The sequence below is a fragment of the Phoenix dactylifera genome, chromosome 1, assembly GCF_051530095.1.
Source record: "Phoenix dactylifera cultivar Ajwa chromosome 1, Ajwa_hap1_PhDact_Kaust_v1.1, whole genome shotgun sequence".
In the NCBI taxonomy this organism is placed as follows: Eukaryota; Viridiplantae; Streptophyta; class Magnoliopsida; order Arecales; family Arecaceae; genus Phoenix; species Phoenix dactylifera.
The window spans coordinates 13,450,714-13,466,008 of record NC_143190.1 but is presented as its reverse complement, the minus strand read 5'-3'; the positions used below and the strand labels follow the sequence as shown (position 1 = coordinate 13,466,008).

The 15,295-nt window shown below is 43.2% G+C and overlaps 1 protein-coding gene and 1 pseudogene across 1 annotated transcript; one reads left to right on the top strand and one right to left on the bottom strand.

The window, feature by feature from the left end:
• The first annotated feature begins 775 nt into the window (after nt 1-775).
• On the top strand, nt 776-3,301 carry LOC148703524 (zinc finger BED domain-containing protein RICESLEEPER 2-like; annotated as a pseudogene).
• A 6,546-nt stretch (nt 3,302-9,847) lies between these two features.
• LOC103716344 (non-specific lipid transfer protein GPI-anchored 6-like) lies at nt 9,848-13,165 on the bottom strand. The gene is made up of 4 exons (XM_008804306.5): nt 13,034-13,165; nt 12,429-12,787; nt 12,034-12,123; nt 9,848-10,261 (listed from the first exon to the last, which is right to left on the bottom strand). The coding sequence occupies exons 2-4, from the start codon at nt 12,778-12,780 to the stop codon at nt 10,140-10,142; spliced, it is 564 nt and encodes a 187-aa protein (XP_008802528.3). The 5' UTR covers nt 12,781-12,787; nt 13,034-13,165; the 3' UTR covers nt 9,848-10,139.
• Between the last annotated feature and the right edge of the window lie 2,130 nt (nt 13,166-15,295).

The window sequence follows — 15,295 nt, the reverse complement described above, 5'->3', positions numbered from 1 at the left end:
CGACAACTCGACCCCTCGACTTGCTCCTCCCGGACCTTCCCCGACCCCCGACCCCGACTTGCTGCGGCGCTGACCCCGAGTCCCCGACCCCGACTTGCCGGTGAGTTTCCTCTTCTTTCCTCACCGTCCATCATCTCTTTGCTCCTCACTCCGCAGCTTCTCTACCGTTTTGAGTTTTCTCATCATTATTTATTGTTTCTGTTATTATTGTTATTATTATTTCTTAATGAAAACATGTTTGGGACTTGGGAGGAGGGCTGAATGTTATGCTTTCAAGTATTTAAATGAATTGGCGTCTAAATTTGATTGGTTTTGTTTTGTCCTTGAATAGGCTTTGTATGGCATGCTTATGTACTAAATATGTAATTTGATTGGTTATTTATATTTTTCAAGAAATGTCAGATGGCCAACCTGAATTCGATCAACATGCCTCTACAGCTTATAGTGCAAACGAACTTGTTGAATTGGAAAATATTTTTCATAAAGATGATGCAATGGATGAAATGAAAGAAATGGGTGCAGAATAATCTTGGGATGATCCAAACAAGAGGAAGAGATCTGAGGTGTGGACTGAATTTGATGTCGTAATTGTAGATGGCAACACAAAGGCAAAATGCAATTATTGTAGTACTAAATTGGCATGAAAGAAGGGGGGTGCCACAACTCATCTTAAAAGATATTTAAATGCTTGCATGCCTCGAAAAGTTGCTAAGTCTAGCGAAGACAAAGAGTTAAACAAAGCTTATTGTCGTTTGAGGTTACTCAAGGTCATGCAATGCTAGCAACTTACAAGTATGATAAAGATAAGATAAGAGAGATTCTTGCAAAGATGTTTATAGTGCATGAGTATCCTTTTAGGATGGTGGAACATCAGTTCTTTGTTTTATTTTGTAAAGCTCTTAACCCAAAGTTTGAGCTAATAAAGCGGGTTACTTTGAGGAATGACTGCATGAAAATGTTTGCAATTGAGAAGCAAAAGTTGAGGTCAGTGTTAAGAAATGTTGATAGAATTAGCTTAACGACTGATCTATGGACTTCAAATCAAACAATATGGTACATTTGCCTCGCTGGACATTTCTTAGATTCTGAATGGAAGTTACAAAAGAGAATTTTAAATTTTTGTAGCTTGGCACCTCCCCACACGGAAATTACTATTGCTGATTGTATTCTTCAGTGTCTAACTGAATGGGGGATTGAAGATAAGGTTTCCACTATTACGTTAGACAATGCATCTTTGAATGACACAACAGTCAAGGTCTTGAGGAAAAATTTTGCAATCAAAGGAAAGCTTTACTTCAATGGAAAAATATTTCATGTTCGCTGTTGTGTACATGTTTTGAACCTAATGGTATAGGATGGTTTAAAAGAAATACGGAGTGTAATTGAGAATATCCGCAAAAGTGTGAAATATATGAAGATGTCTCCTTCACAACTTCATAAGTTTAATGAAATTGTTAAACAGTTGAAGTTGTCAACCTTTAAAATTCTTCAACTTGATGTACCTACTCGATGGAACTCAACATATGAAATGCTAGAGTCAGCATTGGAGTTCAAACCGGTATTTCCAATGCACAAGGAAAGAGACTCCAACTACAAATGGTTACCATCCGAGGAGGACTGGATGCGAGCTACAAAGGTTTCAAAATTTTTGGAAGTTTTTATGAAGCCACAGAAGTGTTCTCAGGATGTCAATATCCAACCTCAAATTTGTTCCTTAAAGAAATTTGGAGAGTGAAAAAGAAATTAAATGATATGTCCTTCGATACTACAGATTTTGTGATGCGCATGACTCGAAGAATGAATGAAAAATTTGAAAAGTATTGGGGAGACTGTAACTTACTAATTGCAATTAGAGCAGTTTTGGATCCTCGCTATAAAATGCGGCTCATTGTATTTTGTTTTTCAAAAATTTATGATGTGGATGTTTTTCAACGTCATATTGATGATGTTCGTGAAGCTTTAGATATGCTACTCAAGGAATATATATTTTTAGAGGGACAAATACATGTTAGTGCTAACAATGTTAGTACCTCCTCCAAACTGAAAAGAAAAAGAAGGGATGATGATGACTTTGTTATGTGGGCTGAACAACATGGGGATGTTATTCCCGCAAACAAAACTGAGTTGGACATATATCTAGAAGAAGGTATTTTCAATCTAGTGATGAAGACTAGGACAAATTTGATGCTTTGAACTGGTGGAAAGCCAACACCCTTAAATTTTGCTATCTATCAAAGATGGCTCGGGACATACTAGGACAAATTCGATCAACATGCCTCTACAGTTTATAGTGCAAACGAACTTGTTGAATTGGAAAATATTTTTCATAAAGATGATGCAATGGATGAAATGAAAGAAATGGGCATGTTGATCGAATTTGGAGAGTGAAAAAGAAATTAAATGATATGTCCTTTGATACTAGAGATTTTGTGATGCGCATGACTCGAAGAATGAATGAAAAATTTGAAAAGTATTGGGAAGACTGTAACTTACTAATAGCAATTAGAGCAGTTTTGGATCCTCGCTATAAAATGCGGCTCATTATATTTTGTTTTTCAAAAATTTATGGTGTGGATGTTTTTCAACGTCATATTGATGATGTTCGTGAAGCTTTAGATATGCTACTCAAGGAATATGTATTTTTAGAGGAACAAATACATGTTAGTGCTAACAATGTTAGTACCTCCTCCAAACTGAAAAGAAAAAGAAGGGATGATGATGACTTTGTTATGTGGGCTGAACAACATGGGGATGTTATTCCTGCAAACAAAACTGAGTTGGACATATATCTAGAAGAAGGTATTTTCAAACCTAGTGATGAAGACTAGAACAAATTTGATGCTTTGAACTGGTGGAAAGCCAACACCCTTCAATTTTGCTATCTATCAAAGATGGCTCGGGACATACTATCCATTCCTATTACTAATGTTGCTTCAGAGGCTGTATTTAGTGCTGGAGGTAGAGTGCTTGATCAATATCGTAGCTCTTTGAAGCCTGAGACTGTAGAAGCTTTGATTTGTACTGGAGATTTGTTGCGTCATGAGCTTGGATTAGAGTAGTCATCAAATGTAAGTATCATTTATAGTATTTAATATATCTTTTAGTAGTTAGTTTTTCAATTTATAATTTCTGGTTTCTTGTTTAATTTACAGGTTGATGAAGAGTTTATGCAATGGAATAAAGAGACTGGTCTAAACTAGACTACTTGAGAACTTGAGATTTATTATGTTGATTGTGCTTCTTGAACTCTTTTGTAGAACTTGATTTGTATTGGATGTTTTTTAGTTTGTTGGGGTTTCACTTAGACCATTTGAATTCTATTTGATTGTCATTGCCTTTGTGCTTGGATGTGGTTAATTCTTTTCTTTTTTGTCTGTGACCGGGCTTGCTGTCAATGTCTTTTTTTGTTTGTGACCATTTCAACAATTGCCAGCCCACTTGATGGATCAACAGAAACAAGTTAGTCATATTATTCGCAAAGAAATTTTGGTCCAAGTTCTTCTACTCAAGGTAATTCTTCTTATTGTACTAATATTGGATGCAGAACCTCTTGAATCTTCCATAGTGAGCACTCAAGATGTTGACTTTAGTTACAAGCTTTACAGATCATTATTTGTCCTTACAGTAACTATTATTTGTTTTGGTCATATAGACTAATCTTTTGTTGATTTTCAGCTTCCATATGATGTATATGGCTATATTTTGATTTCTTAATATTCTTATCTTTTTTCTGCAAGGACAGATGCTGTAATTTATGTGAAACTGAACAACCGAATTTGTTCCCTAGTTTTGATGCATAATCTGGTGATTATTTTCCAAAATTATAAGATCAAAGGAAAGACATCATGAATTTAAAAAATCACATGTAATTGCTGGAATTGGGTTTTAAATTTTAAAGATCTTTTCCAATTCAAGAGCTAGGCCTATTAGTTGGAACATTGTTTGGACCTTCACTTATTTAGCAATGAATCGCGGCTGAAAGTCCTGATCTTGATAGGATCGTGGCTGATCTTAGTGGTCTGAGAGGAAAAGCGAGACCTTGTTGGAGTTGGGTCATCGAGCAGTGTTCGTCAGCTATCTATCTTCATCTTTGTTTAGTTTATTATACCTTTTTTTTATAGGCAAGAGCCAATCCTGTTAACATCAATGGTTGTTTAGAGATGCTTAGCGTAAGCTGATTTCAATGGCAGACCTATCAACTCTCGTGCCATGGAATGAACAGTGCAACTTTGTTATGCAAATGCCATTGGTTTGATTGCTGTGATCCTATAACATGGCAATTCAGGTTGGTGAATATGCCATTGTATTTGTTCCTATGACATGCCATTGTATACTTTTTTCTTCACAAGCAAATTCAGCAAATTCTTAGTTGTTTGAAAACAGGTTGGTGAATGCTACTTATCCGAATCTTTGATTTGCCATTTCGAAACATGCAAATTAGTTCCCTTTCTTTTTTGAAAAAAAACCCTGCAAATTATTTCTTACATTTGCTTTTATAATCTTGTTTTGTTTAGTAGCCACAGCACCTAATTGCTTGTTTGCCATGATACAGTTTGACTTGCGTCCAAGGTGGCCGTTAGGTGAGGAATACTTCCAAGGGAAAAATGAAGCTCGTTCCTTGAAAAGAGCCAGGATACACCTATAGTTGACATCGCCATAGTTGCTGTCGTGCATCATAGGCTGAACTGATGCGTCAAATAGTCAATTTTCTCCTTCCAGGCCACAGGATTTTACTGAAATGGAGCCATGGATATTATAAGCTCAAACAACATCCAGAACACCTGGCGGTCACCATAGCTTGCTCATACAGCGCTCTCTTTGTAAATTAAACAGCAGAGGACAATGATGAATGTCTAATTCAAAATTTTCTTGTCCTTTTTATTAGCAGCCAATTTGATGAATACTATTTAAAATGTCTTCGTTCAAGATGATGCATCTTTTTAACAACTTGTGTTCATACTTTCCCTTAATTTGATGTGACACTTGTATTCGTGGTCTTATGGTGCTGCAAGGCGCTGAGCCAAAAAAAATTTATGCTGGCATAATTAAAATCTGAGACTTCTATAGCCCAATCCTGCTTGTCCATTTCCTACTTGTTTACTGTTCTACCACTTTATAATTTCTTTTATATACATTCAAATTATTTCTGTGCTGTTTCAAGGAAACAAAAAAACAGACCAACGGGCTCGTATCGAGCTCGAGCTTGTAATTGAAACGAAATTTACGAGCTTAAGCCCGAGCCTTTATTTTGCCAAGCAAGCCCGAGCTCGAGCGCAATACAGAGCTCAGTACCGAGCCCGAGCTCGAGCTCAAGCTCAAGCCTGAGCTTCAGGCCTAACACCATCTCGAGAGTAGCTCGAGACCAGCTCGAGAATAGAAATTCATTCGAGGGTTGACACCAGCTCGAGAATAGAAATCCGCTCGAGGGTTGACACCAGCTCGAGAATAGAAGTCCGCCCGAGGGTTGACACCAGCTCGGAAATAGAAGTCCGCCCGAGGGTTGACACCTGCTCGGGAATAGAAGTCTGCCCGAGGTCGAACGGATTAGGCTGCCATGTCAGTTGGGATAGGAGCGGCCGTAAGAATTCTTTGGAGAATTGTGTGGACGCTCCTTTTTCAAGGCGTCGTTGGGTGGAAGGTGAGGAGTCGAGCATCAGTAGCCCATCCTCCAAAACGACTCCCATAATTATTTCGGTCTTCAAGGTTATGACCTAGGGAGATCCGCCAAGAAAACTTTTGGGTATGCCACGTGGTGAGATCTGGCTAGTCAGGCATTTGGTTAACCCAATCTGAGCCGTCAAAGTAGGCTATATAATACCCTGAGGAAGGAGGTCTCGGGGCCTTCACTCGATTCCTCTTATTTCCTTCTTCTTTCCTGGCTACCATTCTCGCTGTAAGAAGTCGCAAGAATGGTCTTCAACAATAAGATCATGATGGCTCGACACAATGGGGTTGTTGCGTCAGATGGAGCTCGGTATGAAGAGGGATCGAAGAACCTCATCACTGGCGTGACGAAGGGCTTCCACTACAGGATGCACTTCGTCTACGTCTACGGGCACCAGGGAGAACGACGTCCAGGAGGAACAAGCTCGCCAAGTCAGGTGAGCTATCGGAGAGGGTGACGATCCAAGACGCAGAAGCTGCTGCTACGGTCAGGTTGGAAGCCTGTCCAAGCTGATGATTCTTCTCTCTTTTTGCTTTTGCTAAATAGGCCATTTATGCTTTTTTTTGTATTTAGCCCGACCTTAGGATCGGGCATTTTTGTATTTACCCCGACCTCAGGGTCGGGCATTTTTGTAATTGGCCCTTGGCCCTTCAGTGAAAATGAAGCGGATTTTTTTTTCACCTTGGAATCTGGCACAATGTATTAAACCTGCCTCGCTTAGGTCTTTGTGCTTAACTAGCAAGACCCGCACTGTGTAGCTTAGGGATTACCTCGGTTTCTGTGTTGCCATGCAACTCCCGCGGAGCTGATGAAGTCTTTGTAGATGAGCCCTGCAATCGCAAGGGCCTTCGACTTCCAGTCGAAACCGTAGAGCATCCTGAGCCGAGCTCAAGGGACGATTTTGTAGATAGATCCCGCAGTTACCGAGCTTTCTGGATCAAGTTTGGATGATACATCCCTTAATGTGGCAGCACCCGGGAGAGATTCTTTTGGATCGCGATGGATATAACGTCGGGCGCCCCGATCTTAACTCCAGAGGCGTTGTCGTAGATACCTATGGTCGCGGAAGCTCTTCAGCTTATGATCGAGACAATGCAGGGCGTCTCGAGCCGAGCTCAAGGGACGACTTTGTAGATACCGCAAAGGGGTCCGCCGCCAAAATCAAGGCGTACTAATAGAATACTGCGGACGGGGGTGCTCTTCAACAGCTCCCCATTGACGTCGCAGGGCGCCCCCCACTCAGATCGGGGGCGCACTTATAGAATACTATGGACGGGGGTGCTCTTCAACGGTTTCCTGTTGACGCCGCAGGGTGCCCCCCACTCAGATTGGGGACGCACTTGTAGAATATTGCGGATGGGGGTGCTCTTCAACAGCTTCCCGTTGATGCCGTAGGGCGCCCCCCACTTAAATCGGAGGTGCACTTTTAGAATATTGTGGACGGGGGTGCTCTTCAACGGCTTTCCGTTGACGCTGCAGGGCGTTCCCACTCAGATCGAGGGCGCACTTGTAGAATACTGCAGACGAGGGTGCTCTTCAACGGCTTCCCGTTGACGCCGCAGGGCGCCCCCCACTCAAATTGGGGGCGCACTTGTAGATAAATCCTGCGGTCACGAGGGCTTTTGGCTCTCGATCGATGCTGCAGGGTATCCCAATGCCGAGCTCAAGGGATAACTTTGTCGATAGATCCTGCAGTCGTGAGGCCCTTTGCCTTTCGATCGATGCTGCAGGGCATTCCGAGGCCGAGCTCGAGGAACGACTTTTTCGATAGATCCTGCAGTCATGAGGCCCTTTGGCCCTCGATCGATGCTGCAGGGCATCCCGAGCAGAGCTCGAGGGACGACTTTGTCGATAGATCCTGCAGTCGCGAGGCCCTTTGGCTCTCGATCGATGTTGTAGGGCATCCTAAGGCCGAGCTTGAGGAACGATTTTGTCGATTTATCAATATATAACTCGTGTTGCAGGGGCAACCGGAGCACGTCAAGCCCATTAGGGAGTTTCGGAGATGCTTTGGAAAAATCCCAGAGGGTAACTTTATTAATTAACACATTCTAGAATTTAAAAACCCTAATTTGGAGGGGCTGAAGTCCCGTCCGAGGGTTGTAGCTTACATCCCGAGTCATCGGATCCGGACTAATGGGGGTGCAGCCTCGTCCCTATCCCCCGAAATCAAGAGGCCGCTAACGTGCGGAATGCGGAGGGGCAGTATTGATGGTGCCCGCGCTGGGGCAATTGTCGTCGGGCCGTTGGACGGCTCTGGGCTCTGTCCATCGAGTTCCATTCCGTTGGCTTGACCACGGACAAACTGACTCAGCAGGCCCTGGCGGACAATCGCTTCAATCTTATCATGGAGCTGGTAACAGTCTTCCGTGTCATGACCGTGGTTTTTGTGAAAACAGCAGTATCTATCTGAGCGCTTCCGCGACCCTGACGGTCACATTTTTAGTGGAGGTTGGAGATAGCCGCGACCCTCAATTTTCATGAGGATCTCTGTCCGGGAGGACGTAAGGAGAGTGTACTCCGCAAAACCAAAGGGGGTGTATTTACTAGACCTTCGGGGGGATCTGCTCCTCGATCGGTGGCGCTCCTTGTGGCGCTCCGCAACTTGATCCCAGAGCATTTGGACTTGTCGCCTCACTTCCTCGACTTTCTTGTCGAGCTCGGCGAGTAATGAGGCTCCTACCGGCTGAAGGCTTTGAACAGTCGCGATAAGAGCTTGGACTTACTAAGCGAGCAGGTAAAACTGCTCTGGCTGGACCTGAGGGATCTAATCTGCTGGTGCGGGCGCTGCAGGGGGTGGACTTTGAAGGGAGTGGCCGGGCACTGGTACCCGGCTGCTCGACGCGTTCGGAGCTCTGTGACTCCTTAACCTCATGATCACTGGTACCCGGCTGCTCGACGCGTTCGGAGCTCTGTGACTCCTTAACCTCATGATCACTGGTACCCGGCTGCTCGACGCGTTCGGAGCTCTGTGACTCCTTAACCTCCGGGCACTGGTACCCGGCTGCTCGACGCGTTCGGAGCTCTTTGACTCCTTAACATCAGGCCCTTCCTCTAGCGCCAAAAATGTTGTGGTTCAAATCTGGCCCGAGGGTAACCACGCCGAAGGAATCGTGGAAGCCGCCGGAGTGTGGAGGAAGAGGGTGCAAGCCGCCTCCCGCAGTCGGCGATGTACCTACACAAAGCCTTACCAATGTTTCCGGTGAGGGCCCTCCGACGCTCAAGTTAGTGTAGAACTCAGTTGATCCAGCCAAAAATTCCTTAGGTGTTACGTGACAGGGCTTTTTATAGTCCCTATGGAGAGGCCCAGGTGGCGTAGCTATTGCTCGTCCTCATCATGAGAGGGGATGGCTCTAAGTCGGACGGCGCGCAACTAAAGCTTGCTGGTGGTGTGTGGAGCCGTCCGTTCTGGAGAACGGTAAGGTGTTGTCAGTCTTCGCAGGATATGGCCAAAGTAGCATAGTACTATCCTTGACTGTCGTGGGCCAGCAAGCAAAGCATGGCATGGCGGCGTCGCTATGTACGACCATGTAGGAGGGCGTGGACATGCATATGGTTGCGGCCATTGGCAGAGCCGAGCTCGTTGAGAGGTCGCATCATGCATTTGGTGAGGACGACCTGACGGGTGCTAAGGTTAGCCTAGCATCCCGAGTTCTGAGATGTACTCGGCGGAGCGCCCCGAGCTCATGGGTTGGGGCATATCATTGGAGAGGGCACCCCGAGCTTGGTCGGGGCGAGTCGGCGAATACAAGAGGCGCCCCAAACTTGGTCGGGCGAGTCAGCGAATATAGGAGATGCTCCGAACTTGGTCGGGCAAGTCGGCGAATACAGGAGATGCCCCGAACTTGGTCGGGCGAGTTGACGAATACAGGAAATGCTCTGAACTTGGTCGGGCGAGTCACCGGATATCCGAGGTCGAGCTGGTTCTAAGCCGGACCGAAGTTCGGTCTGGTCGGTGTTGGCGTCTATTGGGCCAAAATTGGGTGGCCCTTTTGTTGGGGGCATGACGATATATTTCGTCCTCCATCAGGCTATGTGCACCTTAGAGGATTTTGGTTGGATATATATATTGAATCCGCCAGTGGACGCATCCTTCTATTCGACCCATGCGCTGAAAAGAGGCTTCTAGCTTGAATTAAAAGTTAGGATTCCCACAATTTAAAATAATAACGATAATAATAATTTACCAGTGAGAAGGCCTTGTATTGCACTCCTTATGATAAAACATTCTCCATGGAAGAAAACCAAAGTCGCTAATTAGAAAAGTGCACACACACCAAAAAAAAAAAAGAAGCTAAACTAACAAAGAAATTAGTAGTTCCCGGTACTCCAATTTAGCAGAATCACTCCCTGTTGAGGAGCATCAAAGCTAGAACATATAACTAGTCCATTTATAAGACAAATAAAATAGTTTTACTGGCAGTTGAATGCTTGCACTGAAAACGGAATGCATATTTGATGGAGAAAAACTTCTCTAGCTTCCAAGAATCAGTAGAGGCACAAGAAGAAGCAAAGACAAATTCCACAGCCCAGCATCCGTCTCTATTCTCCATCCGCTTGCCTTTGTGCTCATGGACGCATTTCCATTAGAATTCCCTTGAACGACAAAAACATGATCAAATTTGAGCATGATGAGAAGACTAAAACATCCGAGGCGCAGTAGAGGAATAAATAACACAAATCAAGCTGTAGCCCAACAGTTGTGACCCTCCGCCATTGGAAGGAGGGCCTAGGTTTATTTTTTAAAAAAGAAAAAGAACAATAAAAATAGCTATTCTTAAAAAAAGATAATAGGAGAAATAGTTTGGTAGTTAATTTTGAAATAGAAAATTACATAATTAACATATAACTTTATTTATTTCCTTGGTCCGTATAATTTTAGTTGAAAAAACTATAATAATTTAATTTTGCCTTGGTTGGGAAGGGTTGGATGTCAGCCCTTGCATAACCTGGGATTCTAAGGCCTTTTCCCAAAACCTAATCCAACTTGACTTGTAAGCTGAGCTCCACAACTCAAATCCAACCCTAATCAATTTTTTGAGCTCAGATTTTGAATCAAGTTGAATCAGGTCAAGTTGCGTTGGATTAATTTAGCCAAGTTACATACAAAGACTCTCATACCACATGACTAATATCTACTAAAAGTATAAGAAAATAAATTAAGGATTGTAATGTAAGTATAACATGGATCTTAATCATTAATAACATCATTTTTCAGCCAAATGTCTATGACATAGTCTTTAACCCTGTGTGGTAGAGATCATGCATGCTACTCTATTCCTGCCTTGCATAATACAGCACCAAACAGTTAGGACCAAACAAAATTAAAATGTTATCCACCATTAATGAAGTCAAACTGCTGGGTCAGAATGTCATGTTTTTTTAGTGCTAGTTGAGTGCCATTCTGGGACACAGTCTAGCTCACCAGCGGTTGGTTGCAAATTAATTTTTTAATTGCTGTCTTCTACCTGCGAAGTAACCAGGTTTTTAACTTCAGCAACACTTATCACCATTACTGTTACTTCTCCGAGGACGGCTGCTAATACTAGCAGCAGCAGAATGCTGCAGGTACTACAAGCCCACATCTCAGTAAATAGAGCATGATTCATATATCCATATCTAACCTATATTATATATGTTGTGTGTGTGTGTGTGTGTGTGGGGGGGGGGGGGGGGGGGGGGGGGGGCGGCGGTTTCTCTGTCCAGGATCGATGGGGACTATGCTGTTGTAGAATGGCTCCGACAGTGCCGACCCTTGCAATAGATGGCGCACCAGGTAGAAGGCGCCTCTTGCCGTAGGCTACCCTCTAGGCCTGCGGGGCTGTCGGATAAAAACCGGCACAGGACCTTCCCGCTGGGGGGCTATGTTGTGGGAGGCACCCGAATTTAGTCCCACATCGCCTGATATCGGAAAGATCCGTGCCCTTATAATGGGGAGGCCAAAACCTTTCCTTCCGAGGGCCTTTTTGTGGGACAAAACCGTTTGGGTGTGCCTAGCGCCTAAAGGCATGGTTAACGGCTCCCAGAACAGACAATACCTCGGGAAGGACGCCGTCCCCGCAACAATATATATATATATATATATATATATATATATATATATATATATATATATATAAACATATTTCATGAGAAATTGTTCCTCAGTAATATTTGAGATCGACCTCCACTTTGGGATGCACCAGTTGGGCGTCAAAAGGATGTATGCGGTGGCATCCAAGGTCACCTTTTTGTTCCTTTAGAGTGTAACACCATAGAAAATGGTGCAGGCCCCAGGCCATGACAGGATGTTCCATTAAACTTTGTTCTTGCTTAGCTGAATAACCCTATGATGAAACGCACAAGGAGGCTCGGATACAAGATATTACCACTGTTGCTTGCAGAATTCCCTTTAAGCGCATTTTCATATTGCTCGAACACCTTGGCATCAGTTGAATTCAAAGGTAGGTTCAGCAGTCCTGCACCATGCCCGCACGTTAAAACATCAACAGGAGAGCACAGAAAGAGAGTCAGTTCCTAACTTTCTACATATATGTATATATATAGAGAGAATAACACTGGTTAGAAATTAAGCAAGAATGATCATTTAGCCAAGTGCATCAGAGAATATAAATATATATATATATATATATATATGAGAGCCGTGAGTGAGTTACTTCGAACTGGGACTAATGATCAGAAGCATCAGGAAGCAGGTGCAAGAATGAATTTATGCATCTCGTGTTAATGAGATTGATGATCGAGTGCTGAGTGTGCTTCTTACTTGGGCAATCGGAAGCGTTTGCGGGAACATGGCACCTGGAAGGGAGACCTAAAGCAAGGGTGACGTTGACCTTGAAGCTAGCGAGCTCTGGCTCGTTGCGATCTTTGACGAGGACGCAGACACACTTGAAGCTCTTTTCCACGACTTGCTTGACGCTGCTGCAGCAGTCTGGCGTGGGAGCTCTGGCGCTGCCCTGCATGTAGGTGAGGCATGTTGACAGCGCCATCACCTTGTCGGCGCACTCGGCTCGGTCGCTCGCATAGTCCGAGCTCGCAAAGCCGATCAAGCTCATGGCCATTAAAACAACGAACGCCGGCGACTGAGCGTAATGGACTAGGTTGAAGCTTGCCATATTGCCCCTGAAGAGAGAACTCAGACTACTTAGAGTTTATAATGGATCGGAGATCTATTGGCAGGTCCCTGCACCTTCTCAAATAAGTAAAGGTGGGTGCAGTTTCGTAGCAATCACGGTGTTTGCAGGTTAGGATGGACAATTCTCGCTGAATTGTTCAAGGAAGCGAAAGCTGGATCTTTGTCTCCAAGTACAGTAAACATTAAAAAACGGACCAAGCATCTTTCGTGCAAAAAAAACCAAAAAGATTCACCTTTCTTCGCACCAATCCACTATTGGATCGCACGATCAAGATCTATATGGCTAGATGAATGAAAGCGTTCGCAATGCTTTGAGAGCGGTGCAAGACTTGATCTAACATCGCAAAAGAAGATCTCTTTCGCACGAAAGATACAATAATCGGGACCATTTAAAGCGGATAGATAGCATCAGGCTGAAAGCAATGTCTAACCATGCCAGCGCCCGCATTCATGGATTAGTTTTAAATGATATAGACTTGGAGAGGCATCAATTGTTGGAAAGGATGCTGCCGTCTGTATAGATATGGATTCTCCCTTAAAAAGCACGTTTTCCATCCGGATGAGATATTGACTTGAGGCAACAGCATGCTTCATTGTTCAAAGATTTACATTCTTTTTTTACCTTCTTTGTTCTGTTTGACATATTATGATACATCAACTTTTTTTTATTTGAGAGGAAATGATCAGGAGCCCAAATTCATCAAGTAGATTAAGAGTACGTGCATGCTCTCGAAGAGAAGCAAAGGCAAAGAAAAAAATATAACAAGGAAGCAAGCACCATATGAAGCCTGGTACCAAAAGGTGTAAACAACTCCTTAGCTTTAAGAGAAACATGCCAAGTCCGGTCTTTTAAGAGAGAAATTTTGGCGATCAATCCATCGAGTTGGCCAGACTCGTAAGAAAATACTCTTGGCGTTTCCATCCAGCCACAAAAGCCAGCCAATAACACTATTACCAATATTGCAATACATCGGTGGAAATTTTGCCATAGTAGTTATTCGCTTCCTAGTGGTTAGCCTCCTGATCGCTGTGGTTAATATCCTTTTCTTTAGTCGATCTATATCAGCCGAGACATCTGGATATCTCATCATAAAATTCTTGAGCTTTCATTTATTGGTCTCAGCGACCAAATAAGATTGTTGAGATTTTCGAGTTCCACAATATGTGCCCATAATTCTTGGGTTTTTTCTCAATGATGGAGAGTGGTTGCGCGTAAGCATCTCTTAACTTTGTGTCATGGAACATGACTGCAGAGGGACCCAGCCCAACCGTGAAGATGGAGATGGCAAAGTACAAGTAGCTTAGAGTCGCAAATAGTATGTCAAAATTAAAGCGATGGAGCGCGCAACGCGAACAGTTGGAGCTATCCGAAGCTAGCCTGGAGTGAGGATATCTACGACAAGCACGGTCGGTATGCATGTGTTCCAGCTTCCATTAGGAATTCGGCCAGGCCACGATCCAATCAGAAACCTAACCGTGTGATAAGGTTTAGCATGATGATAGATTAATCATGAGCAAGTGAATTATGAAAGATGACGTACTCACCAGCTCATGGACATTTCAATAAGTATCTTTTCTTGAATAAACTTTAATGAAACGGAAAAGAACAACGAGAATACAGTTCAGCTGCAAAACAACGAGCCACTTCAGTGCTCTGCCAAAGAAAGGAAGTGATCTTCCTATCTTAGAGTTTAAGAATATGTTTCATTGGGAAGGATTTGGTGCTTAAATGGAAATGAAAATGGGTTACTTCTATTCTAACCGGTTGGTTGAAGAAAGTCTCATTCCGATTTTAAGAGAAATTAAGAATATCCCAATCTCCCAAAATTCAATCCGAGCCCTTATCTAATATTCAAATCCAATTCTAATTCCAATTCTATTCCAATCACGAATCAAATGTATCAAAAAAAATATGACCATTTCAATTTTTATTCCAATACATTCCAATTCTTATCACAAACCTCACAAACCAAACGTGCCTTGAGAGTTCTCCCAATCTTACACACATCATCCATCTACCTAATTGATTCTGAATTGCTTCATACTCTTCACAAATGTTTCAAGAGTTTACAGACTCAGGGAAGAGACAGGCTATCCCAAGTATTCATTTTTTTCGCTAAAAATCCCAAGTATTCATTCAAGTGCGGGGTCGGAAAGGAAAAACAAACAAATTCAGAACAACTCATTACATTGCAACAAGAACCAGTGAATCCAAAATCACATGAATCTAGCTTAGACGCCTCTAGGTTGAGAACGAATGCTATCGAAGAGGAGGAAACAATCGAAGTTGCGAAGGCTTGTTAAAACCAAGGACGGATGGCTCAAAAATGCTCCGACGCACAGGTTATTATAAACCCAACTTCAAATTAAGGACGGCTGCCACGAGGGACTGAGGCAACTAAAATTTCTGGCCCCACAATAATTGCACGATCAGCCTCCAAAGCTTTTAAGAAAGGAGGGGGAAAACAAAACTGTTTCGGATGGGTCTCGAACCC